The 25,224-nt window shown below is 43.9% G+C and overlaps 1 protein-coding gene across 1 annotated transcript in view; it reads right to left on the bottom strand.

Annotated features, from left to right (window-relative positions):
* Positions 1–16,204, bottom strand: part of GPM6B (glycoprotein M6B) — a 109,500-nt gene extending 93,296 nt beyond the window's left edge. Inside the window, exon 1 of the mRNA XM_069874969.1 lies at positions 16,186–16,204. Coding sequence (XP_069731070.1) covers positions 16,186–16,189 — 4 coding nt within the window. The 5' untranslated portion in view covers positions 16,190–16,204. The remainder of the gene's footprint in view (positions 1–16,185) is intronic.
* Between the last annotated feature and the right edge of the window lie 9,020 nt (positions 16,205–25,224).

The following is a 25,224-nucleotide window of genomic DNA, read 5'->3' as shown; positions in this document are numbered from 1 at the left end:
GCGGACAATGAATTTATGGCAAGATCTGCTTTCACTATAGGGAAAACAAGGGGGAAGAAGCACAGAGTATTTTGAGAATTTAAACATACCATCCCTACGTTATAGGACAACGCTTTTCCCCCAGGCACTCTAAGTCTATCTAAACATGTATCACCGAAAAAGTGATTCCCATTTTGTTTCCACAGTTCTCTTTCAGATATGCTTCCTTAAAACACAAGTTTTTCTCATGTGTTACAGGCCTGGGGGTTTGTGCTCTCCTGTGGACCTTTAACATGGAACAGAACAAGCCTTATCTCCCCCAAAGCAAGAGCAAAAGTACTAGTGTCGTGCAGGAAGAGAGGCACGCTATCTGCACTTGAGCTGCCTCGTGCAATGCCATCAACAAATTTACCAAGATCTGGCGCCAAACCTAAATCCCAGTTCTAAAGCACACATGAAAAACTGCATATTTTATTAGGAAAAGAAGAACAAAACAAAAAAAAAAGAAAAAGTAATTTTCCATTCATCCAAGAACAAAGATTCTGTGGTGCTCAAGAACAATACCTGCAGCTCTCCAATGGATGCTGATCCATCTCCTGCACAGAAATACAGAGACAGCAGAGAGACCCTTTCTAAAGAGCATGGAACATCTTACGGGTAGTGGAGGTTAAGGATACCTTACAAAAATAAGGACGGTCACATTAGAGACGATCAATATTTAATCATTTTACAGGACCAAAGAAAATTATGTTTAGTGACTTCTAATTGCTCTGGATTTCCAAAGATAAATCAGAACTTCAGGGGAAGAAGCAGGGAAAATCTCCACAGCCCAAAGCACAATTTGTCTGTACAACTCACACATTTGCTTTCCTTTCCAATTGCTCCCAAGCTGAGGGGATACCCAGTATGAGTTGTCAAACTAAGGATTGATTTCACTTCACAGCAGAGACTACTCTTTCAGAGGAGAAAAAAAGAAAAGCAGCATACCACAATGTACATTTCAGACATTTTTTCCACTAAAGATGTTTCAATTTCTTATGAGAGAAAGGCCTTTCTAGTATCAGTATCCTGCTTGTCTGGATTAAAAAAAAGAAGTTCCTACTGTTTTTTGTTTATCTGCCAACATCAACTTCTTAAACACTGGAAAAACAAACAACAATGAAAAAAGAATAATAGTCACTCCATCACCAGAGGTCACAGTCATGGAGGGCCTTACCGCACCACTGTGCAGCACATCAGAACAAGGCAGAGGCATCAGGGCAACCAGGCACTATACTGGAGAAGAATTTGGGAAAACATTTCAGCAGCTCCCGGTGGATCCTGTCTGAAAATTGCCTTGGAAAACAAGTAGCACAGCTGTAACATGAGAGACTTGGACACTAGAGCTCCACAGTTGTGACGTGATGCCAAAACAACCTGATGCAAAATGCTTCTTTTTATAAAAGCTTTACTGCAATTTTTTGATGATAACCCACGTTCAGTTTACTGTCCCCACAAAGAGGGCCTGAACATATTCTTTTAAATGGTGGCATCAACATATAAAGAAAAGGTAGACATGTCTTCTACCGTATATAAAAGAAAACCATAATCAAGCGACTCGGCACTCAAACTGAGAGAGCTTGCATGGTTTGAGATTAAAAAAAATCCCATTCCCTTTGGTTCAACAAGGCGAAGTGTTTGGTCCTGCACTCAGACCACAAGTCATGCAACGTTATGAATGGATAGAAAGCTGCCCATTGGAAAAGGATCTGGGTGTGTTGCCTAAGGTGGCCAACAGAACCCTGACCTGTATCAGAAACAGCGTGGCCAGAAGGAGTAGGGAAGTGATTGTCCCACTGTACTTGGTGTTGGTCAGGCTGTACCTCAAATATTGTGTTCAGTTTTGGGCCCCTCACTACAAGAAAGATGCTGAGGTGCTGGAGCATGTTCAGAGAAGGGTAATGAATCTGGTGAAAGGTCTGGAGCACAGATGTTACATGGAGCAGCTGATGGAACTGGGGCTGTTTAGTCTGGAGAAAAGGAGGCTGCAGAGAGACCTTATCGCTCTTTACAACTACCTAATCTCTTCTCCCAGGTAACAAAATAAGAGAAAAGGACCTCAAGTGGTGCCAGGGGAGGCTTAGGCTAGATATCAGAAAATTAGGTAATTAGATATTAGGAAATATGGTTTCACTGAAAAAGTTGTCAAGCACTGCAACAGGCTGCCCAGAAAAGTGGTTGAGTCACCATTCCTGGAAGTATTTAAAAGACTTGTAGATTAAGGACATGGTGTAGTGGTGGATTTGGCAGTATTCGTTTTACAGTTGGACTCGATGATCTTAAAGGTCTTTTTCCAACCCAAATGATTCCATGATTCTTGTTTTTTCTTGAAGTTCACACACACACACACACATATACAAAATGGAACATCCTTAAAGCCCGAAGGACTTAATGTAACAAGCAGTCTGATTTTGTTGCCTAAATACTTCAGAGGACCATGAGAAGAATGACTTTCGGTACAGTTATGCATGCAGTGAAATTACCTTCTCAATCCCCATTTTCTCATCTCATAGTCTTGGCTTTCTTGACTAACACAAGATCCTGGCAGCCATCAACAAGCTCTGCAGTGGGCACCACATGCCTGACAGAGCACCACCAGGTCTTGCATTAAGTGTTAGCCAAAGCCATGTCTTTTCTGCAGTGAAGAAGGGTCTCATATAAACAGATCCTACCCCAGCAGATGCTACTGAGCTCATGCAGTGGCAGAGGAATGAATAGCACGGAAGAGAAGGGAAAGATTTAGCAAAGCCAAATCCTGCTAGAGTTAATAATCATGCTGTAATTCAAACCAGGCTCTTCTGAAGTAGTTCAGGTTCATTTTAATTACCGTGCAAGTTTTTTCTTGGCATAAGCCAAAGGGGTTCACATCATAATCGCAGTAACTACTTGGGAGGCAGGAAGCTGCTGTGCTTACCCTATGAGTACCATGACCTGAATTAATTAGCATGTAGTGCAGCGCATCTTTTTAAGTCATCTCCAGTTCATACATTCCTGGTCTCACATCCAGGGTCACCATAGCTATGAGGGAAACAAAAGATGGTGACGAAGCTTGCTGGTGCTGCTCTCCTGCCTTTTCCACATGCCTCCACAGGGGCACAGCTCCTGGGGCTAACATTTGGGATGGTATTTCCTCATGCAAACTCCTACTGTGCATGCTACAGGTAAGCCCAAGCACAGCTCCATGAAAAGAAACAGCAGGAGATGGAGCTTGTAAGGAAAGCTGGAAATGAAAAAGTTTGCGTGCTGTTGTGTGAGAGAGTGAGTTAATAGCAAACGTAAGGTCACGTGAACAGAGGCAAGTTCAGGTTACTATATGAACCCTCACAGGAAAGAAGCTGCACAGCCCAGACAGAACACTACCAGACATCCACACTGAGAAATTTTTGCCCTAGTGCACATAGTGACATTGTGATTTCCCTCAGATGCAAAACCACCTAGTCCACTGGGCTTCTTATAAATGAAGTGTACATCAGCAGTATATACAAACACAAGGAGGGCCTTTTTACATGATATTACTTTCACGCCTGCAAAATCTCCTTTGTATTGCATCAATTGCATTCCATAAACAACAACAAAACAAAACCACTCAAAAATATCAAAAAAGAGAGGGGGGAAGAGGGAAGAGGGAAGAGGGAAGAGGGAAGAGGGAAGAGGGAAGAGGGAAGAGGGAAGAGGGAAGAGGGAAGAGGGAAGAGGGAAGAGGGAAGAGGGAAGAGGGGTTTGCCTTGCTTCATGCTAAGCCCAGGAAGGCCTCAGAAGAATCATCCTCAAAAAAGCCTTGCAGAAGAGATCACAGACGCCCAAGCCATGTCTCACACTTTTTCTGCAGCCACAGAAGTCCCTTATCATGCTGGTCTCCCACACAGGGGATGCTGGCAGTGGGCATACAGCTAAGAAGGACTCTAATCCTGTTGTCCCTCTCTCACACTTCATGTTTTGCATCATTAACTGCGGTGCTTAAGAGAAACACAGCTGGTCTTGGCAGGTCATCCTCAAGGAAGAAAGGCAGTTTCTGGATAATAAGTACAAAAGCTCCTTAAAAGCCATGATGACCTAGGGGAAGGATTTTAAATTAATTGCCAGTATCTCCTAGCAGGAAGCACCAGCATGGTATAATCTGAGTGCTGTGGGAGGCCTGGGACGCAGGCTGTCACCAGGGTGCTCGTCCCAGCTGGCCCCTTCAGGACAAAGAGGGGTGCACAGCAGCTGCCAAGTGTCCCAGCTCTAGCCGTGTCAGCCACCAAAGAGTGGAGTTTCCTGCTGCAAGTCCACTCGTGACTGTGGAAGTCATCTGACTGCCCAAGAGCGAAAGCCTGAATTTCTCCGGGATCACACACAGCAGCTCAGGAACAATTCTGTTTTGGGATACTGCTGTGCTTTAGCCTGACACAAGAAAATAGTATTAAAATAGCAAATAAATGCAAGTTCAACAAGGCCAAGTGTGAGTTCCTGCACCTGGATCAGGGTTAATCCCAAAAATGGATATAGGCAGGGTAATGAGTGGACTGAAAGCAGCCTTGCAGAGAAGGACTTGGGAGGTACTGGTGGATGAAAAACAGAGTATGAGCCAACAACGCATGCTTGCAGCCCAAAAAGCCAAGCATATCCTACAAGCCAAGCATATCCTACCATGCTCTTGTGAGACTCCACCTGGAGTACTGCTCCAGAGTCCTCAGTACAAGACACAGACCTCTGGGACTGAGTCCAGAGGAAGGACATAAAAATGATCAGAGGGCTAGAACACGTCTCCTCTGAAGAAAGGCTGAGAGAGTTGTGCTTGTTCAGCCTAGAGAAGGAAGGCTCCTGGGGACACCTTATAGCAGCCTTCCAGTACATAAAGGGGGCCTACAAGAAAGATGGGAAGGGGCTCTTTATCAAGGAGTGCAGGGATAGGACGTGGGGTAATGGTTTTAAGCTGAACAAGGGTATGTTTAGATAAGATATTAGGAAGATTTTTTTTCCTGGAACAGGTCACCCAGACAAGTTGTGGATGCCTCATCCCTGGAAATGTTCAAGATCATGTTGGATGAGGCACTGGCAACCTAATCTAGTGGAAAGCATTCATGCCCACAGCGCGGGGCGGGGAGGAACTAGATAATCTTTAAGGTCCCTTCCAACCCAGACCATTCTATGATTCTGTGATTTCTCTTCTGTATTTAAACTCAGATAAGGAGAAGAAATCTCTCTCCATAGAAATCTAATAATCATATGCAAATGCAAAGCACATCTGTTGGAGCAGTGAAGCATATGCAATTAAAAGCTTGACATATTTTCTGAGTATGGCAATACGAAACACTTACTTTATTTATGAGGCACAGGATCTGACATAAGGGACATTTCACACATGCAGAAGATGACAGACTACTGGCCATGTGGGAAGTGGGCACAGCAGTCACTCTCACAAATGAGTATGGAAGGAGAAAGGCATTCTTCCCTCCTACTAATCTTACCATCCAATTCCCTAAAAAACCAAAGGGTTAAGGATCAAGTATTTTAAGAAAGATTACAGTAGATGAGAAATTAAGCAGGTATGATGGTAATTTTGAATCTGTAAATCTGCCTTATACCACAGCAAAGAGCTAGGAATGCTCCAGGAACTCATCTTTTGGCTTGATAATTGCTTCTTCCCTTCTGCGTCTTCTTATGAAGTTGGTATAAGACCCTCCTCTGGAGTCCTGCACAGGGACCCATTTAGCATGCCAGAAGAAGAAGTAATGAACAGAGATATCACCTTTCTAAGCAGCTGTTAGGGTTTCTCTTGTTTCTTTCATTTGGTTTGTTGTTTTTCAACAGAAACTTATGTATTGCTTCCATGCTGATCCCTCAGTCAAACTCTAACAACTGTGTTGCAATCAAGGATTATTCTTAATTCTCTAACTCATTCGAACAGAATTCCTTCTAAGAGGGTAGATGAACTCAAGTAGATTGCCATTTCACAGCTAGCATACTGCCCAATTTTGGCAAGTACCTCAACATACAAAAACCAAGCAGTACTATCTAAGATCAACTAATCAAGCATGAAACAAAATAGTTTCATCAACTAAATGCATTTTGTAAGGAGCAGATAGTGCTTGAATGTAATTATGTTGATATTTTCACGGATTTTTTTCTTTGTATGTTCTTATAAGAACAGCAAAAAGATGCAGTATGCAGTAATTAACACATTTATACATCAGGTTTTAACAGCAGCTGGGACATTCCCATTAGGCTTGGTAACAACATTTAATATTCCACGTGCACCATGCCCTTCTGTCACTGTGGAAACAGAAGGCTAAGCTTCCAATTTCCCTCTAGTAGAGCTCTTAATTTTAGTTTAAAAGGGTGTCTCCTGACTTAATTTTTTTTTTGAAAAAAGCTGTTTCTCTTGGAGTCCCTACTATTTTCATTCTCTAGCAGAAGTATGTTGCTTACTTTGCAGTGGATAAAGGCTATCAGCTATCACAGAGACACTGTCTACCTGTAAATGCCATGCCCCGTGTACCACTGGATGGTATCACAACCACGTTCACCATGCATACAAAACTGGCAAGTGGTCTCAGCCACCATTTCAGGGAGAAACGCTTAAATGGAAGACCCAACACCAAGAAGAATAATGGGGGCAGGGAACTATGCATTCACATATATACCTCTGCTCACAAAACCTGGTAGAGAAAGGAAAGGACAAGGTTTGACCATGAGGTCAGGCACTTCCTCTCTGCAAGGACGATGGAAAGAATTCAAACCATGCTGAGGAGCTGACCATAACGAGGAAAACATTGAGTCATTTTTATGATGTCAGCCATAGAACACCTAAGAAAATCCAAAAATAAAGTTTTATGGGAAAATAAAGTAATTTTAATGAAATCTGCAGACTGTTTAAGACTAAAATCATCTGAATCTTGACTCATGCTGCTACTTCATTTGCGTTTTGTTTCAGTTCCGCCCACTCTCAAATACTTACCTTCAGTCCACCATGTCTACTTTAAATTAGCATTTTCAAGAGTTTTGTTTTTACTCCTTCCTGGTCCTTTTCTGCCTCCCTGATGTTTCCACTGAGGAATAAGGAGAATTAATTATGTCGTAGATTACAACAATGTCTTGCAAGCATATTAGTGGCAGATAGGACAAAAAACCTTGAAGAATTTCAGGAGGAGGTTAAAGATTGAGTATCTATTATAGGCTTCTCACAACTCAAGTTTGAGGAGAAAAACAGGTATTTTCAAACAGTTTAAAAACAATTTAAAGTGAGAGACTAAAAAATTACAGGCTATAAACCCCAAAATTACATAAGTGGCTATGTTTCATTCCATGTCGTTATTTCTTTAAGTTTCCAGACATTATCTGAAATGAGGGATTTTCACTGGACAATTATCAAGCATGAGAAATCGCCACTTTAATTTTAGCATGGAATGTGGAAAATGTCCATGGAGTGAAGGTATACACTACATGAAAGAAATAATTACTAACACAGGCTACGTCAGCTGTACATAGAAAAGCCCTCTCCACATTGCATTCCTTACAGTTGGACTCAATAATGTTTTGAGTTGGACTCAAAGGTCTTTTCCAGCCTAAAAGATTCAGTGACTATTTGCTTACGTAAAAATCTGTCTCAGTGGAACAGTTATCAGCTTTAGTACTTAAAAACATCACTGGCTGGGGAATAAGCAATAACAGATGATTCACTAAGGTCCTGTTACATTCCCCTGACATGGTATGACAAGTATCTCTGAGATTTCAAGAGATTTCAAGGCTTTTGTAGTAGCATCTATCACAGAGCCTAAGTAGATGTTGCATAAAGAGTTATTGCTCATTACACCCTGCAAATTGTGGGCTCTTGACATATGTGCCAGAGCAGATCCCTGTGCTTGCACTAAAAAATCTCAGCTCCAAACACTCCCACTAGTCGTATCTCTTTCCTCTTGTCTGTCTCTCTTTTTTTTTTTTTTTATTTTTAAGTAACACATGTCTAAGCAGCTCAAGAAAAGCATCTGATTTCCCACAAGGGAAGTTCCATGCGGAAAACTTATTTTCAGTTGTGTGCCTAACAAATACAACTAGTCATTTTACACTTTTGTTTGAGAAAGTGCAGATATTTATGTCAACACAGTTCTCGTAACAAAAGTGTGAGCTTACACACAAACTGTGCTCATTTAAAATCTTACAAAAATTATTCTTTCAAAAAAACCAAAACCAAAACACACAAAGAACAACCATCAGCAAAATGAAAATTGCTGTAATAGAGAAGTTAGGAAAAAGTATTGAATATCCTGCCAGAACTCTACACTAATTCAGATTTGCACAGCATGGTGCATGCCCAGGACTTCACTCCAAAGCCTGACAGAGGCTCCCAGAATCTAGAACTTGAACAACTTTAAAAACAGTCTCAAATTGATGAAAGCACTGTCTTGTCATGAAACATCAGTGTTCCACTAGAAAGCAATACATACATAAATCCATGGACTTTAAAAAAATCTGGGGGAAATCTCTCTTGAAGAGGTACTAAGGTTGAACAGCAGCTGCTCTCCTGGGCAGGCTCAAAGGGCACAGGCAGGAGCCCACAGGAAGCCACTTCTCACCTTCACTGATGCATATTTGTTATTTGAACTCAATTTATTCTCTAGCATGCAAGGTGACAAAAATGTAGACTATAAGGTAAAGGATAATCCAGACACCGGAGTGTCTCAGTTAGCTGTGCCTTGCTGGCAGCACGAGAAGGTCAGATTCCTCCTCAGTTTGCTGTCAGCGGCAGGCTCCACAGCTCCAGCTCAGCAAAACCACCAATAAGCCCAAGCGTATGTTTCCAATATTAAGAAAACCAGTGCATACTCAAAACCTAATACTCCTCTGGCTGGACTCCCATCATCTGCTTTGGTTTCTGGGTCTCTCAACCCACTGCATCGTTTACACAAGGTGTTCCTTCTGCCTGTCAGTTCACAAACCAGCACCTGGAAGGCAAGCCAGCTGCTTCCTTACTCCTGAGCCACTAATGGGGCAAGTCTTGCCCTGTTTGCCTTCAACGCAATCCCACTCACTGTTTTATGTTTCATTTAGACTAAGGCAATTCTTATATTTTCATTGGCATTGACAAAATCTATACAAAGAGAGTTTTAGGCTGTAATACGCAATGATTGCATATTTAAATATGCTTTTAATAAAACATAATACCCCTCCCCCCAAAAAAAAATTACGAGGGCTGTATCTTATGTTGGATACTCCTAATCAGATCATAACTTCTTCATGACCTGGGTCCCAGCTTTCGTAGAACCACAGTCCTTTTCAACGTTCTTCCCCTCCAGGCAAAGAGAAGTCCCTAAACAGTAAGTACGAATACATTCCTGAAAGTTGTTTCCTGTACATATAACTTCAGGCTAAAATTTCTGAATGTCAAAAGCACTCAACTATCACAGTATAAAACAAACACACACAAGACTGATGCACAGCAAAGCAGTGAGCTTCATACAATGTGATAGCTCTGCGTCAGGCACATCTTTCTATTAATGAAACATGAGCTCCATTCAGTTTGAAATTGCTGCTATTCAAACAGCTCCAAAAAAAATGGAGAACAAAAGATTTTGAATTCTCATAGTTCTCTGCTTCGCTTGTAAACGTTTCCCAAGCCGCAACTCCACATGCAAGCTTTTGAGCCTAAAGCCCAAGAGACAAATAATTACTGAGAGGGAAACTGCCAAAGCACCAAGACAGAGCAGCAATAGAAAGTAACAAACAGCTGAAGACTAAGCGGTACATAGAATGCTCTCTGTTTGTTACACCGAATGGTCAAATCTATTCTGTTTCGGTTCACTGTGTTTGCAGGGGAGGGGTGACAGGGAATTTCAACAGGCACAGCCACCCTGGCACCCCAGCTGTTGGTTTCATGCCTGCCTGGAGAAGAAAAGTTGGGAGAGGATCAGAAGATGGGATTCCTCCCCAGTAGTGTCAGGCTGAGTTTGCTTCCCCTGGGCCACAGGCTACATTGCAACAGACCTGGAAGAAGCCAACTGGCAAGATGGATAAGATGGACAAAAGTCACCACAGTTCTGTTTTGTCCTGTGCCCATTGTGGTTATTGACGTGTTAGTCCTCCCAGTGCACGCTTCTGAATCTGCACAGAGCCTTGCAGGCTCAGCTGAGACCCACTACTTTAATATAACCCTCTTTGATGCCCACATGGAAACTAAGCTATCTGTCCTTACATTTGCCCACCACGACTCAAACCCAGAGGAACTCATACCCAAACAGATTTTAAGGAACCAGCCAGGAAAACAGAAAAGATTTTGATTTCCCTGGCTGGCTCAAACCAATCCAGCCACATGCACATCGAGTTGAACCCTAGAGAATGACCCCCCAAATCGTGTCACCACACACCCCACCAGACCAGCACCCCAGCAAGATGCCATGCAGTCCACTGGGAGTGAGCCTTGGCCCCACACTCTGGGGGGAAAAGCACTTATGTTAGAAGTACTCTATAAACAAATATGTACGTCCTCTGCAGCACTAACACTGTGGCACCACAACAGGAACTGGTTTTTGCGGGTGGACCTCAGCAACTCACAGGAGGGCAGCTCCAGGCAAGCTCTTGGTGTATCCCCACAACAGGAATGCCCTGAGGTGCTACAAAGAGGAACAAGAGGATGTACAGACCTCGCAGATGCTGAGGATGCATCCATGGGGACCAGGTGTGTGACTCTAAGGAGGACTGAAGGGCACACACAGCTGGGATTTACACAGGGAAGGTCAAAAAGAAGGAGACATACAGGAGTTTCAGTGGGAATAACAGCCCTCGTGGGGAGTGTGGCAATGTAAGAACCCACAGCAGCTCCGTCTGCAAAAGCTGTAGCTCAGTGGAATTTCACTGGATAGAATGTTCTTGTACTTCTAGAAAGATAACAATGCATTTACATCCAAATACCATCAGTGGAAGTACAATACGTGCAGTGATTCTGTGTCTGGCTGTACATCTACATCTCAGGGAAAACAAAATCCTTGTTACAAGAACGTGCCCACTCAGTGACGACACGATGCTGCTGCACAAAGAGATACCAAGATGCAGGCTTCACTGGGTTTATTTTAACCTTATGTTGAAATGGACTCAGTACTTATTTTTCAGAGTAATGACTTCAGATATTACTAAATACTGAATGGGCCTTTGAGCAAGTGAAAACATGTCTCTGCCCTGGCACAGGGGTTGGATTAGATGATCTTCAAAGGTCCTTTCCAACTGAAATAATTCTGTGATTGGATAGCATTAGTCTTCAGAAAAACAAGGCTATAGAAAAAAATACCGTTTAAAAACTGATGTTGGTAACACGATGAATGCTGGAATAAATAGCACATGGAAACAAACTTGAAAAAAAGATACCTGTCTTGAGAAAAATAATTCAAGTCCTTTAAACATTGAAAGTGACCTGCAGATTTCAATTGGTTTAAGGAATTCTAGAAACACACAGAAAAAGAAAGTTAATCAGGCACTGTTACAGTTCAGTCCTCCCAGGGATGTAATCTATAATCCAGTATGTTTTTCTGAAATGTAACATCTCAAGATCTATTAAGACACACATGGGACAGCAGATTTCCTATATTACTTAACCACACATTTAGAAAGAGAACAAGAGGGAGACTGTCAATATGGTGAAATCACAATTTTTTTAGGATTCTGGGGAATATCTGAAATGCATAACATATTCTCTTCAACCTCCTTCTCAGCCAAAAAGGATTACAGTGAGAAGGCAAAATTAAGTACTTTTTAACAGCCTAAGCCAGTGTTGTGGAGACAGAGGAAGGGCAGCAGTATAAAATTTTATATTTCACAGGTTTTAAATGAAGATAAATTTAATATTAGTTGGGTTTTGTTAACAGGAGTGAGGTCAAATACACTTAAGAGGTGCAAGATTTAAGAGAATACAGACTACAACACTTGGCAATTGAAATCCAGCCACGCTTAATGACCGATACTAATCGGATTTTACTGTTACTGTGACACACAAAAGATTCAGCTCCCTCCTGGAAAAGTGTATAGCTGAATAGAAAGAGGACCGATTCTCTTTCAGGATTTGCCCTGAGCTGTTTATAAGAAAGAAGGCTGGTTTAGGGAATATTTGAACCTACTTTGGACACATTTCACGTAGCAGCACATAAAGGTGAGGACTGTTTCTGTGAGTGGCAGAAGCCCCTAAGGTGGAACTCCCAAGGTTACTGCCTACAGGGAGGGGATAGTTTGCTCTGAGGTGCAGGAACAGCTGCAGGAGCTGGATGCACTGCAGAAGGTGTGAAGGACAAGGTGATGGCCACAGCACAGCATGATGTCCCTCAGAACTTGTGGGTTTGCAGGCTCCAGGAGGCAGCAGTTCCTGCACAGGGACTGCAGAGAGATGGGACACAAACCCACATGAAGATGGGCATAAGTTCATCCCCTAATTGTGCACAGTGTTCTCCTTAGTGTCTTCTTTTTTAAAAACAAACAAATGAAACATAAGACATATACGCACTCTGCTCCAATCACTTTTCTTACTTGAAAGCAACAGTCTGGGGAGTACAAACACAAAAAAGTGTAAAATTACAAAACCACACAGTTCCCAAGAAACGATACTGTATCACACTTTTCCAGCTTTTAGGAATTAAAAACCTTTTCCATTATTTTTTCATTTCATAAAATAACAGCCCCTTCCCACCTCCTAGATGAGACACTACATTTGGGAGAGTGTGTGCCAAGACCTAAGAGAGCAATGGGTGCGTCTTCCTGCACAAGACACACAAAGCACTGTGCTAGTCTATTACTGACGACTCTTTAGCAGACGCAAACCCTAACTGGTGCTGAACACAACACACCCGACTTTTTGAAGTGCTGAGGGAGCCAAAATTCCAATGAACATCAATGACCGTGGTGGGCCCTCAGCACCTCCAAAAAGAAATAAATTAATGATCAGCCTGAGCAAGCCAGTTCTACACAAAAGTTTTGTGTGAGCAAGGACAATTCAAATGGTCCCAATAAGAACCAGTCAAATATATCCTTACCGTCGGATTGTGAAGCTTGATACAGTGCCAGGGCTCCAAACAAATCCTGGTTAGACGGTCACATCAGCCTCAGCCTACCTAAGGCCAAGGCAGCAGTTATGCAATGGCATAAACAAAACATCGTATTCATGCGAGACTGGCTCCCCAGCCAACAAAGGCTTCTTTTTGTGTCTTCTTTTTGAAGTTTTTTGACTGAAATTTGTGCTAGAAGTCCCCTCTCCCAACTGACCACACCACTGCTACCCAGTCAGGCATGCCTTGACCATCCAACAATGTTTCCAAGCAAAGAAGTCAGCAGACCTTGGAGTTTTGTGCTGTTGTCACCATTCTGAGCAAATTGTTCAAGAAATGTTTTCTTCTCCCCGCTCCCCTTATCCGAACTGTTACAATCAGGACAAGACATTCTATATGGGCATAAAACACAGATTTCACCCACTGTTGTAGATCCCCAACTTGCAAGACTCACTTTAGTGTTCTTCCGAGATTTTAGGAGTAAAAGATTTACTGCTTCTCAAGATTAATCCCCCACAAAGATTTTAAACAATTTTTTGATTTCAAACCCCTATGCAACTTAATATGCTGGAAAAAATCAATTTCATAGACTTATCAGCAAAGATAAAAAAAATTTTACATGTGTTATCTAACAAATTTTATTCCTCCCCAAAATCAAATGTTGTAATCCAATGTATACACTTCTTTTAACAGGACACTTGAAAACATTCCTTTCTCTTCCATCTCCATTCCAAGATTTATTTGACATCAGTCCATGGCAGTGAAAAAGTGTATGTCAGGGGAAGGACTCTAAGATACAGACATGGAGAGCCCGTCAACTTTACAGTTCCATTTAATATCAGAAGTTCACATAGGGAAATCAGTCTAAAAAGTGAGTTGCGGAATATATACACAAAAAATAAGCTTTCTGCTGCCGATTAAACTGCTGGTTTGTCTGTTTCAGCCTTCCGAGCTGCAGGGGCAGCAGGAATCAATACTTTAACGTGCACCAAGAGGGATGCTGGGAACTTCAAAAATACTTAGTAAAAAAGACTGTAATACTACAGGAGTCTGGTCTTCACTAAGCTACGGAACAAACCAGTTAACAAGCATTTAGAAATTAAGGAATTAGGTGATGCGAATTAATTTAACAAAGTGGCCACCATAGGAATTCTGTCAGCTTCCTTTGGCTTTGGCTGAGTAATTAATTCTTTTAATTTTTTTCTTCTCCTTAATTAAAACCAGAGACAGTGCCAGCATCAGTATGTGCATATTAAAACACAATCATGCACTGATAGCTCTGCTTTAGCAGCTGCATCCCCTAAGCAAGAATACGCCACTGGCAAACAGGACCAAAGATGATGCTGTACCATTTTTTCTTTTTAACCCCCAAACCTCATAACTTTCATTACTGCTTAACTCATTTGGATCTATTGTTGGTTGAAAGGAACGCTGGCGGGAAGCAGACCATGCTAAAAGGACGCGAGCGCTGTAGGTGTGTTGTCTACGGACCGACCCATGAGCAGGATGAACCCTTCCCTTGCCAGGGCCCCACTTCTGCTCATGTTAATGCACTCACAAACTTAGAAAGGAGTGCTTCCCTCCGGAGACGTGCCCAGCAGGACCCCTGCCCCTCTCCGCTTCAGATGCTGGGCACTAAGGGTACCCCTGACCTTCAGAGGCGCCTGCTTCTTAACATCTCTCCCTGCAGTGCTCCCCTCCCTATAAATTTTTGAGAGCATTAACACGCACCTACAGCGCTCGCATCCTTTTAGCGCGAGCTGCTTCCAGCAAGCATTCTCTTCAACCAACAACAGATCCAAATGAATTAAGCAGTAATGAAAGTTATGAGCGCTTCCCTCCCTGTCAGTTCGGAGCAGAAGCTGCCACTTTCCATCGAAGCCAAGTTCCCTCCACCACTACAGGAGGGAAAAGCATACCACGCTATCCCAGTGCCCTACGGGATTCCCTAACGCTCACACCAAAACGCATCGTGCCTGTACTCAACACTTGCCACCTGGAAAAAAGAAAAAAGTCACGTCCACTCCCGGTCCCCAGCGCTTATCCCTCGGCAAAGCCTGAACCGCACCAAGGGCGCTGAGCGGCACCCCCGGAGGGAAACCGGAGTGACCCCGAATCGCCCCGCAGCCCCAGGAGGGGGATGGGGATGGATGGGGATGGGGATGGGGATGGGGATGGGGATGGGGATGGGGACGGGGATGGGGACGGGGACGGGGACGGGGACGGGGGGCTCGGGGCCGGGACAGCCCTGCCCGGGGCGAGCCCAGCCGCCCCCCGGCTCCCGCGGGGCCACACACGCTCCGTGCCGGCTGCGCACAAACGCCTCCAAGAAACTACAGCTCCAGCACGTCGCATCACTACTAATTTCTTTTGGCTTTCTCTTTTCTTAAGGGAAGGGGGAACGCTCAGCAGCCGGCGAGGTCCCGGTGCCTGGCAGATCCAGGAGCGCCCCGCTCCCGCCGACTTCCAGCGGCAGCAGCCGCGGCGGGGCAGGCGTCTCCACCCCGGCCCTCCGAGGTGGGCAACAGGCTGCTGCCCCGCTCCCACGCTCCCCGCAGCCGCGGCTCCCCCTGCACCCCCGCAGCGAGAGGTCCTCCTTGTACCCCAGGCTCCCCTTGCGCTCCTGCAGCCAGGGCTCCCCTTGCACCCCGGGCTCCCCTTGCACCTCCTACAGCGGGGGCTCCCCCTGCATCCCCGCAGAGGGGGCTCCCGTTGCGCTCTCGGCTCCCCTCGCATCCCCTGCATCCCCGCAGAGGGGGTTCCCCCTGCACCCCCGGCTCTCCCTGCACTCCTTGCACCTCCGACTCCCTCTTGCATCCCCGGCTCCCCTTGCACCCCCGCAGCGGGGGCTCCCTCTGCACCCCTGCACCCCCTGCAACTCTTGCACCCCCGGCACTCCTTGCACACCTTGCATCCCCGGCACCCCTCGCTCTCCCTGCACCCCTGCAGCGGGGGCTCCCCTTTCACCCCCAGTTCCCCCTGCACTCCTTGTACCCCCGGCTCCCCCTGCATCCCCGCAGCGGAGGCACCCCCTGCGCCCCCAGCTACCCCTACAAACCTTGCCCCCCTTCACCTCTTGCACCCCCAGCACTCCTTGCACCCCCGGCTCCCCCTGCACCCCCGGCAGCCCCTACCCGTTGCTCCCCCGGCCCCCCTGCCCGCTCACCCATGTCTGTGTCCCGGGCGCGGGCTCAGGGCGGGCTGTGTCTGTGCCGGGCGGCGCGGCGGCAGCTCGCAGGCTGCGGGGCGCGGGGTGGGGGGGGCGGCGCCGCTGCCTCCCGGCCCTGGGAGCGCCGCCCCGCGGCCCCCACCGCCTCCGCCCCCGCCGCGGGGTGTTCCCGGGGCTCCGCCGCGTTCGCCGGCGCCGGGATGGGGGTTTGCTCCGGGGTTTTGGCACTCGCTTGCGGGTGGGACTCGCTCACCGGCCGGGACCCCCGCCCCGCTCCCCGCTCAGGGCACCCGCGGCCTTCAGAGGCGGCTGCTTCTTAGTGCCCCTCTCCGGGAGCCGCGAGGGCGCTCTGCCCCGACGCGGCGTTCTTTCATTAATACCTATCTGCGCATTCTTGATTTCGCTGCCTCGGGTGACGTTCCGAGCCCGACGACCTTGAGTGACTCGCTCCTGTCCTTAAAAACTGCGAGGAACGTATCTGAGCTTTGGGGAGAGCCGGTGAAGGGAATCCCTGAGTGGCAGACTGGGGGGGTTTAGGGGCACGTGGGTGGCTTCTCCGCTGGGAGCTTGCTGGTAATCCCCCTCCATACCGAGCCACGTTGGAGGCACAAATAATCATAGAGTCATAGAATCACTAGGTTGGAAAGGACCCACTGGATCGTCGAGTCCAACAGTTCCCGTCAAACACTAAACCATGCCCCTGAGCACCTCATCCACCCGTCCTTTAAACACCTCCAGGGAAGGTGACTCAACCACCTCCCTGGGCAGCCTGTTCCAGTGCCCAATGACCCTTTCCATGAAATATTTTTTCCTGAAGTCAAGCCTGAAGCTACCCTAGCGGAGCTGAGGCCATTCCCGCTTGTCCTGTCCCCTGTCACTTGGGAGAAGAGGCCAGCACCCTCCTCTCTACAACCTCCTTTCAGGTAGTTGTAGAGAGCAATGAGGTCTCCCCTCAGCCTCCTCTTCTCCAGGCTAAACAACCCCAAGCTCTCTCAGCCGCTCCTCATAAGACCTGTTCTCCAGCCCCTTCACCAGCTTTGTTGCTCTTCTCTGGACTCGCTCCAGAGCCTCAACATCCTTCTTGTGGTGAGGGGCCCAGAACTGAACACAGTATTCGAGCAGCGGTCTCACCAGTGCCGAGTACAGAGGGAGAATAACCTCCCTGAACCTGCTGGTCACGCCGTTTCTGATACATTACAATTTTGATGCGTAATGGTGCCGCATGGGAATGAGCTCCAGTGCAGGCGGTGGGAACGGGCAAGAGCGGCCAAGTCCACCTTTTAGTTGCTTTTCTAAGTTGGACTTCAACCATCACTGTGATTTGATTGCTTCAGATGCAAAGGCCAGCTCTTCAGTGAGAACAAACGCATCTACGGTGACTAATATCAATCAGATTGTGCTGATTTACATTAATTGGGTACTTGGCGTGCATTTCCTTCCTCTTTATCATGATAATGATATCAGCGTTTTCTGGTATTTACATTGAATGTAAGGATATACACTTCTTCTTCTCCCATGATTATTAACAAATGGATCTATTAAATGATATAACCATATTATTCTCCTCTAAGTGAGATCGATTGCTCAAGAATGCATATTAATAAAACACGAAGGCGTGACTAAAACATGAACACTGCTTTTCAGGGGAATTAGTCCGTACTTGGCAATTTCAAGCTTCGGCTTCTGAAGTAGTGTGTCTGTGCTCACATAGAAGATTGTGATGTTAAAGCTATGGCTTGTTTTCCATTATAAGAAAAAAACAAGTCTCTCAGGGCCAAAATAATCTGAAGCTTTTGCATTGATTAAGGAACACATCATAGAATCATAGACTCATTTCGGTTGGAAGGGACCTTAAAGATCATCTAGTTCCAACCCCCCTGCCATGGGCAGGGACACCTCCCGCTGGATCTGATTGTTGAGTATGCATTTTTCCAGTAAAGACTCCGGGCCCAACACCATGCAAGCACTGCAGCACCGGAGAGTAAATGCTTCTTCTCTAAGAGGTAATAAGTGGATTGATTAGGTAAGCCATTTCATAAGATAGGAAAAAGAAATCATACCAAAGCTGATCACTAGCAATCTGCTTCTAGTCTCCACTGGGAATTAAGAGTAGATGAGCTATGCACCTTTGAAAAATGAGATTAATTATGCAAATAGCACATGACCCTTAACCAGAGTGGCTAAGTAGCACTGAAATATGACAGGAACTGGAGGCACCCAGATATTACTATGAGGGTATACATTCATTATATTTTTAAAAATAATTTCTATAATTTAATTTATGTTCTTGCAGCATACTGCTTGATTAATATTAGTGTCAGCTGGAAGACAGGTCTCTGATTCTGACTGTGTTTGCACTTATGGGTAACTTTGCATCATTGAAATCCATGAGACTGGTTGTGCAAGGGAAGTTGGTCAACATGGTCAGTGCTATCCAGACTGTGTTGACGTACTTGGACCCAAGTGTCAGGTAGACATTCCTATGGTGCAGAAGAAGTTGTCCATATGAGCACGTATGCAGTGAGAGAAGGGACAAGCTGTGCTTTGTTAGCTTTCTGTCATCCTCAGAAATGTTGGTCATTTTTGTTGTCAAAGAGCAAAGCAAAGAACAGCTTTGAATGATATTTATATTGATTATGGCTCAGTCAGTGGGGATTTCCTCTCAGAGATACTGAGTCTCTGATAAGTGGAGGAAGAAGTTGACAGGGATGATGTCAGAAGTTTTCGTTCCTTAAGAAAACTGCATCACAATATTCAAATGAGGTCAAGAAGGCAAGAATACCTAGCTGGAATTTCTACTAGGAGCAGAAACTAACAGATTTCATTTCAGAACTAAGATGTCTGTATAAACAGGTCCTTCCCTACTTGGGAAAGGCTGGATTCTGATCCATGGTCTCACTCTTACCTAGTACATAAGATGAAGGAGAAAGGCTGGAGTGTGCAGCATTTCAGCAAGTCTTAGTAGTTGAGTGGCTCCTTGGGTGGTAGAGCTGGTAGCCATAAGGTAGCGCTGAAGGCTTGCTCTAAATTATACTTGAAATCAGACTGATCCTGCCAATCTTGGGGGAATGTGAAAAAGAGTTGCAAATCTAATCTGTAAAAGACAAGGGGAAGGTTAGAATTCTGCATTGATTAATATAATTTGTTGTCTATGCTGAGTGCTCAAAACCTTTTCCATAGCTTGGGTAACAACCTGCAAACATTTCTCTATTTGTAGTGTGTGATATCAGGTACTTAAAGAAACACGTTCACTCTCTGTACCAATATGCTTGGTGTATTTCCTAACCTAGATTGGAGCAGTTTGTGCTTCTCTGGAGGTGTTTTAAACAGGCCATCTGATTTGCAGAAGAAAATCTAAGCTAAACTTCAATCTCAAGATCAGTCAAGGAGAGGTAATATGGAACACAAGTGTCTTATCAGTTACAACTGAGACCACACTATCAAGTTGAAAATCCATATTTTACCGTGTTTGACCATTTCTAGCTATCAGTGGTGAAACAGATTCTGAGAGCTTCATCTGTCTCCTCACTTCTCCGGTAAAGAATATCCTATCTCTAAAAGAAATCCCTGTTTTCCTTGTGGACAGCAACCTGTTTGCTTATCTATCTTCCACTGCTACTGTCTTTCCTCAGGCTGTCTAACTAGACAGATTGCCCTAGATATGGAAATCTTTCCAACTGAAAGCAGAATCAGAGGCAGTATGTTTCCACTTACTGTTTTAGCTTAGACTAAACATTTAGTTGCATTTATATAGTAGTTTAATAAAAAGATGTTCTAGTGGGATGCCTGCTTTGATGGGTTCTTGGCTCATACCTATCGTGTCCTATCGTTGGCCATATGTGAGACCCCTCCCATGGCTTCATCTACTAGCAGTGAAGCTAAGGGTTAATCATGAATATTACTTCTTCTGACTGCTATTCAGGCAATGCCTGTGGGTTGCAGTCATTGCCAGTTTCCAGAGAATTAGAGAGAGTCTTTAGGGTGCCACTCCTCCACTTAATTTTGCAAAAATCCTATGAATCTGCAAACCCTTACACAATTGGAGACTCACAGAAAAGCCTCCCTTTCAATGTTAACACAGGTGTACTTCAGATTTAAGGGAATCAGAAGTGATAAAATCTGATTTAGTTATAGTGAGTGTTCTCTGTGGCCTTTCTCAAGGGGGTTCATCCATCCTCTCGGTTTCGAGCTTCTGTGATCCCATGTACAGTCAAGGTATGCTGAGATTTTTCTCTCCCATTCAAAGTACTGTTACAGAAGCCGCGAATGTCAAAGAGAAATAAGATGACAATTGGATCACTTTGTACTGTCACCTGCGTGCAAAGAAGAGGTGACCTTTTTGTGTTTTGAACTCAGCATCTTGGTGTAGATTAAGGGGAATGACTCATGCGCTCCTATGTCATTTGTACTTTTTATATGAAGCTGATCCGCTTTAGACTCAAACTGCTGCTACCAAAACCCCTTCTTAATGCTCACTGCAGAGATCTATTTGCAAAGTTCATCCAGCAAAATGCTGAACAAAATTGTTCGGATCATTGGTACTGTGTAGTCTGGGGGAAAAGAGATAAAGGAAAAGATAAAAAAAAAGAAGTAACTTGATGGTTTAGCTAGCATGTAGATAGTCCTCCTAGATTTTAACATGCATGTACAATAGTGTAAGGAATAAATATTCTTTAAAGTGAAAACTGCTTCTTATTAGCAAGTAGGTCATATTTCCAGCAACTGTTGCTTAATATGTAAATATGAGTAGTGATTGCTTTAGAATAGATATAATTATATATTCAACAGAATGCATAATTTTTTTCCCAATGAACCATAGTTAATTTTATCTGAAAATTAGTGATTACCATTTTGCTGTTAATTATGGAGTACTAAATACATCTTCAGTATTAAAGATAGATTCATTTCTGTCTCATAAACCCCAAGTAACTTGTGGAATAACCAATGTCACTTTGTGATTTTAATGATACAAAAAACCAAATTAGACTATATCATTGAAAAATGAGGGATTAATGTTTAGATTAGGACCTCTGGCAACTAAAGAATCATCATTCACTTAGCTCTGTGTGAGGGAGCTTACCCTAAGAACAGTATTTTGTGCTTGAATGTATGGCTGTTCTGTTAGTGTTCATGAGAGAGATGAGTCTGGAGGGAAGACCAGAGGGAAGAGAATGGTAATATTAGCTGGTTTTATTCTGGATATGCACACTTGCTTCTGTGTCTTTCTCTGCCTGCATGCCACATAGGTAACCCACACCTTGTAGGGGACCAGGTAGCAGATAATATGATGTCTGAAAGAAGGTTTCAGTAAGGCATTAAACAGAGCAGAAAGCTTGTCAGTGGAAGAGTAAACTAACATCTCTAAAACTGGATGCTTATTATACAGAAAGAATACAAGTCAGTATGACCTTCCTTTCTACGTGCAGCCCACCTTTTTTCATCCTCCCTGGTTTGTCTGTGAAATGTGGGTGAGAAATGCTGACAATCCTTTCTCGAAGTGAGGCAGAGAAAAGTCTTACCTCTTGCTATGAGAGTCACGATAAAATGATCCTGGTGAAGGCCCTCTTCTGAACATCTAACTCTAAAACATAATGGACTTCAGTATGGTCAGAGATGATGGGTTCAGTCTAGCAAGCTTGGCTATAAACATTCACTGAAGTTCTTTGCTAAGTTCCTGTTATGTTGTGGGCTAGGATCATGTGGGCTGGAGAATCCAGTCTGTCTTTAGGAGGAGCTGACTCAAATGTATGGATTATCCAACATTTTCGTTAGCACCAATGGGGATATTTGAGTGTGGAATAATTTGCAAATGAAGAAACCAGACCCAGGCAAAATGCACACTCAAGGATCATTAGCATTCAACTTCAGAGCAACTTCTGTGGGAGTCTATACGTACTCATTGCAATATCCTGAAAATAATTGCATACATATGTATGTTAGCCCCACCCTCCGGAGGTATCAATAGGCTTACCCTAAGTTTTATGCTGACTTGCAAATTAAGGGAATAGACTTTATTTTAAGAGTGTTGAACACATGGCTGTCATCCAATAACTTGAGTATGGCACCCACCCAAGAAAGTGCTCCAAGGCTGTGTAATCAGGACAGAATTCCTGGCAAAAGTACATTTTGAGACAAGGCTCACTCTCTTTTTCCAAAGTAGAAAACTCTTTTGATGGCAAGCACGGACAGCATTTAAGAACATTCTCAGGTGGCTTTTTTTTTTCCCCCAAACTGAAAATCAAACTCAAAGAACTGGGAAGGAAAACTGCAGGACTCATTTTTACACTTTTCCTGATCCAGTTGGGCAGTGCAGGCTGAGTAACAGCCAGCTGATTTCATTTTAGTTTTAATTTTTTTCACTTCTGTCAGTAGGCACAAGCTCGTAAAATATTGCAGGAGGTTTTAATTCTGCTTTGTAAACATGAATGGTGCCTAAGACTTAAACTGTGTCAGCAAGCTGCATTAAATTCTGTCATAATGGACTACCCAGATTTAGTTTGCTACCAATATACATTTCAAAATGCAGATTGGAGTTTTGTTTTGTTGTTCCCTCCCCAGCCAAGCACACACAATATTTTATTGCTTCTGTAATGCTCTTCATGCTTTATGGTCCACTTGAAAATGTGGTTTGTGGCAAAAATGTAATATATTGGAGGAAAGATGGGAATGAGTCAGTAACTCAACAGCATGCCCCACAGCGCACCAGCATTGTGCAACCAGGCTGCAGAAGATGTGTCCTGTGTGGTGGGAGCAATGGCAGCTGGTGAAACCTAGCAGGTTCTTCAGTGGTAGGTAATAAAACTGGGACTAAGACATGATGTCCTCCATCAGCTCAGTGGGGTTTTGGAAGGAAAGTAAGGTTCCGAGTCTGCTGGTATAACGGAAATGCTTTGCTTCCCTCTGATTTCACAGAAAGCCAAATGCATTAGACCTGTCAGAAATGTGACACTCGGGAATAAAAAAGCACAAGCCGCTCAGGTCAGATGAATGAGAGCCCTCCAGGAAAGCCTAACCAAGATGAGAATGCAACTGAGGAACTTGAAAAATAACAACGTGATGAAGTTTGATATTAAATCTTACTTTTGGAAAATGATTTTAACATCTCATTCCTTAGACTAATAAACATGGGGTTTATCTCAAAAAAATAGTAACAGCTGTTCCAAACATAAACAATTTCCTCCTGTTTTCAGTCCAGACAATGCATTTTGCAAATGCCTGAGCATATAATTAAAAATGAAAAAGCAGAACACTCTAGTCATCCATACATATTCATTCTCCAATTAGGAGAGATGTAAAAGTAAATAAATGAAAGTGTTAAGGTCTTACACTAGTAATCACTTTATCTTTCATTTATAGCATATATAAGATAGATTGGAGAGCCTACATTTTTTAAATAAAGTTCCCCTGTTTTAAGAATCTTGTTACTTGATTCTTATTATCTTGGATATCATATTCAGCAAACAGAAAAATAGTACAATTCCAAGAGAGGAATGTAATAGAACTTTTTATTAAATTTATATTAAACATGGGCTACTGTCATAGGTGGATTTGGATACTTACTTCTTGTACTTTTTCTTTTTTAAAATTCAGTTCAAGCCAAACTCAAGTCTTTCTTAGCTGCCAGATAACCTAGAACATTAATTCCGGCCTCCCATATTCCAAGGAAGTAACTTCTTTGTGTTTAAAAGATGAAAGGGACATAGACAAACCAAACATCACATGAACCCAGCAGACAAAATGACCCAGAACCATTAAAGAAGCTACAGAAAATGCAGCTTGGGAAATTGTTTCCAAAAGGCAACAGCACTTCTAGCAGCCCTCGGGCCTTCCCTGTTTGGAGCCCACCTTGAAAAGGCTGCAGAAGTGCGTGCCCAGGCCTTGAAGTAGTGTGTAAGGGGTCATGTACATGAAAGCAGCGATGGGATGATGAGGTGATGGGCTTGGAGGTGACCACCAGGATGCCTGGAGGTAGGTCATCTAGTGGAAGATGATCAGCAACCTGCTCTAGCTGAAGGTGTCCCTGCCCATGGTAAGAGTCAATGGGTCCCTTCCAACCCAAACCATTCTGATTCCATAATTGTGTGATGTGCAGGAGGAACAGGAGGCAAGACCTAGCATTGGCTTTCAGAGCTGCTGCATTTCTGAAGGAGAAGCAAGGCTGGAGCAGAGGTGAATGAGATCAACAAGCTGGCAATTAAAGCAACAAACCAAGGAGGAGCCAGGGAAAGGTACAGAGGAGGCAAGACTCTGGAAGCAAGCCCACTGAGGGACACAGGGAGAGGAAGTGATGAGCAAACCAAGAGACAATATTTATATTTCAGAAAGGAAAAAAAAGGTTTTATTACAGCCATTTCTAAGGCACCAGCTACTGCTTCACCTGCAGTACCACATAGCCCCATCTTTGAAGCGGCTGTGTACATGTTGGTGGCTTGTGTCCTTTCTTTCCTATGACTCCCACAGGCTTTGCACCATGCTACTATAGATTTTCAAGCTTAAGAATTCCAGCAAGTAAAGTTAGAAAACTGTAGCCATTAGAATAATGGGAGATCCCTAGAGAGAGCAAACACTGCTATGTAGAGAATTTATTAGTGGCAGGAATAGAAGCTTGGATCAGCACTTTACTGGTGGATAAATCAGTGGGTTTGCTAATGATGTTTTGGTTCTCTTGATTGAATTGGATTTGTAAGAGAGAAATGCAGCTGCAGACTGAATTGCTTTATATGACAAGAGAATAATGGGTAGCCAATCCTGAACGCCCAGGGTTTCTGTATATGTGGGATAATTTAGCTTCTGTTCTTGTTATTATTTTACATGCAAATGAAATTATTAACGCCTTTATATAATTGCTTCCTGGATCACATTTATTCTAGAGTTTTTTGCCTGTTTGTGAAAAATTTTATCCATTTGTTTTAGCCAATGTCTAACACTAAATCCTAGTCTTACTGGAGCATGTGTGAGTTTTAGTAAATTATAGCTATGGCCTATTCAAAGGATGTTAAAAATAAATAGAAAATACTGGAACAGCCTTGTTTATGA

The sequence above is a fragment of the Phaenicophaeus curvirostris genome, chromosome 1 (genome assembly GCF_032191515.1).
Source record: "Phaenicophaeus curvirostris isolate KB17595 chromosome 1, BPBGC_Pcur_1.0, whole genome shotgun sequence".
NCBI classification, from domain to species: domain Eukaryota; kingdom Metazoa; phylum Chordata; class Aves; order Cuculiformes; family Cuculidae; genus Phaenicophaeus; species Phaenicophaeus curvirostris.
The sequence above is the reverse complement of the archived record's forward strand: the minus strand, read 5'-3'. Positions and strand labels throughout refer to the sequence as shown.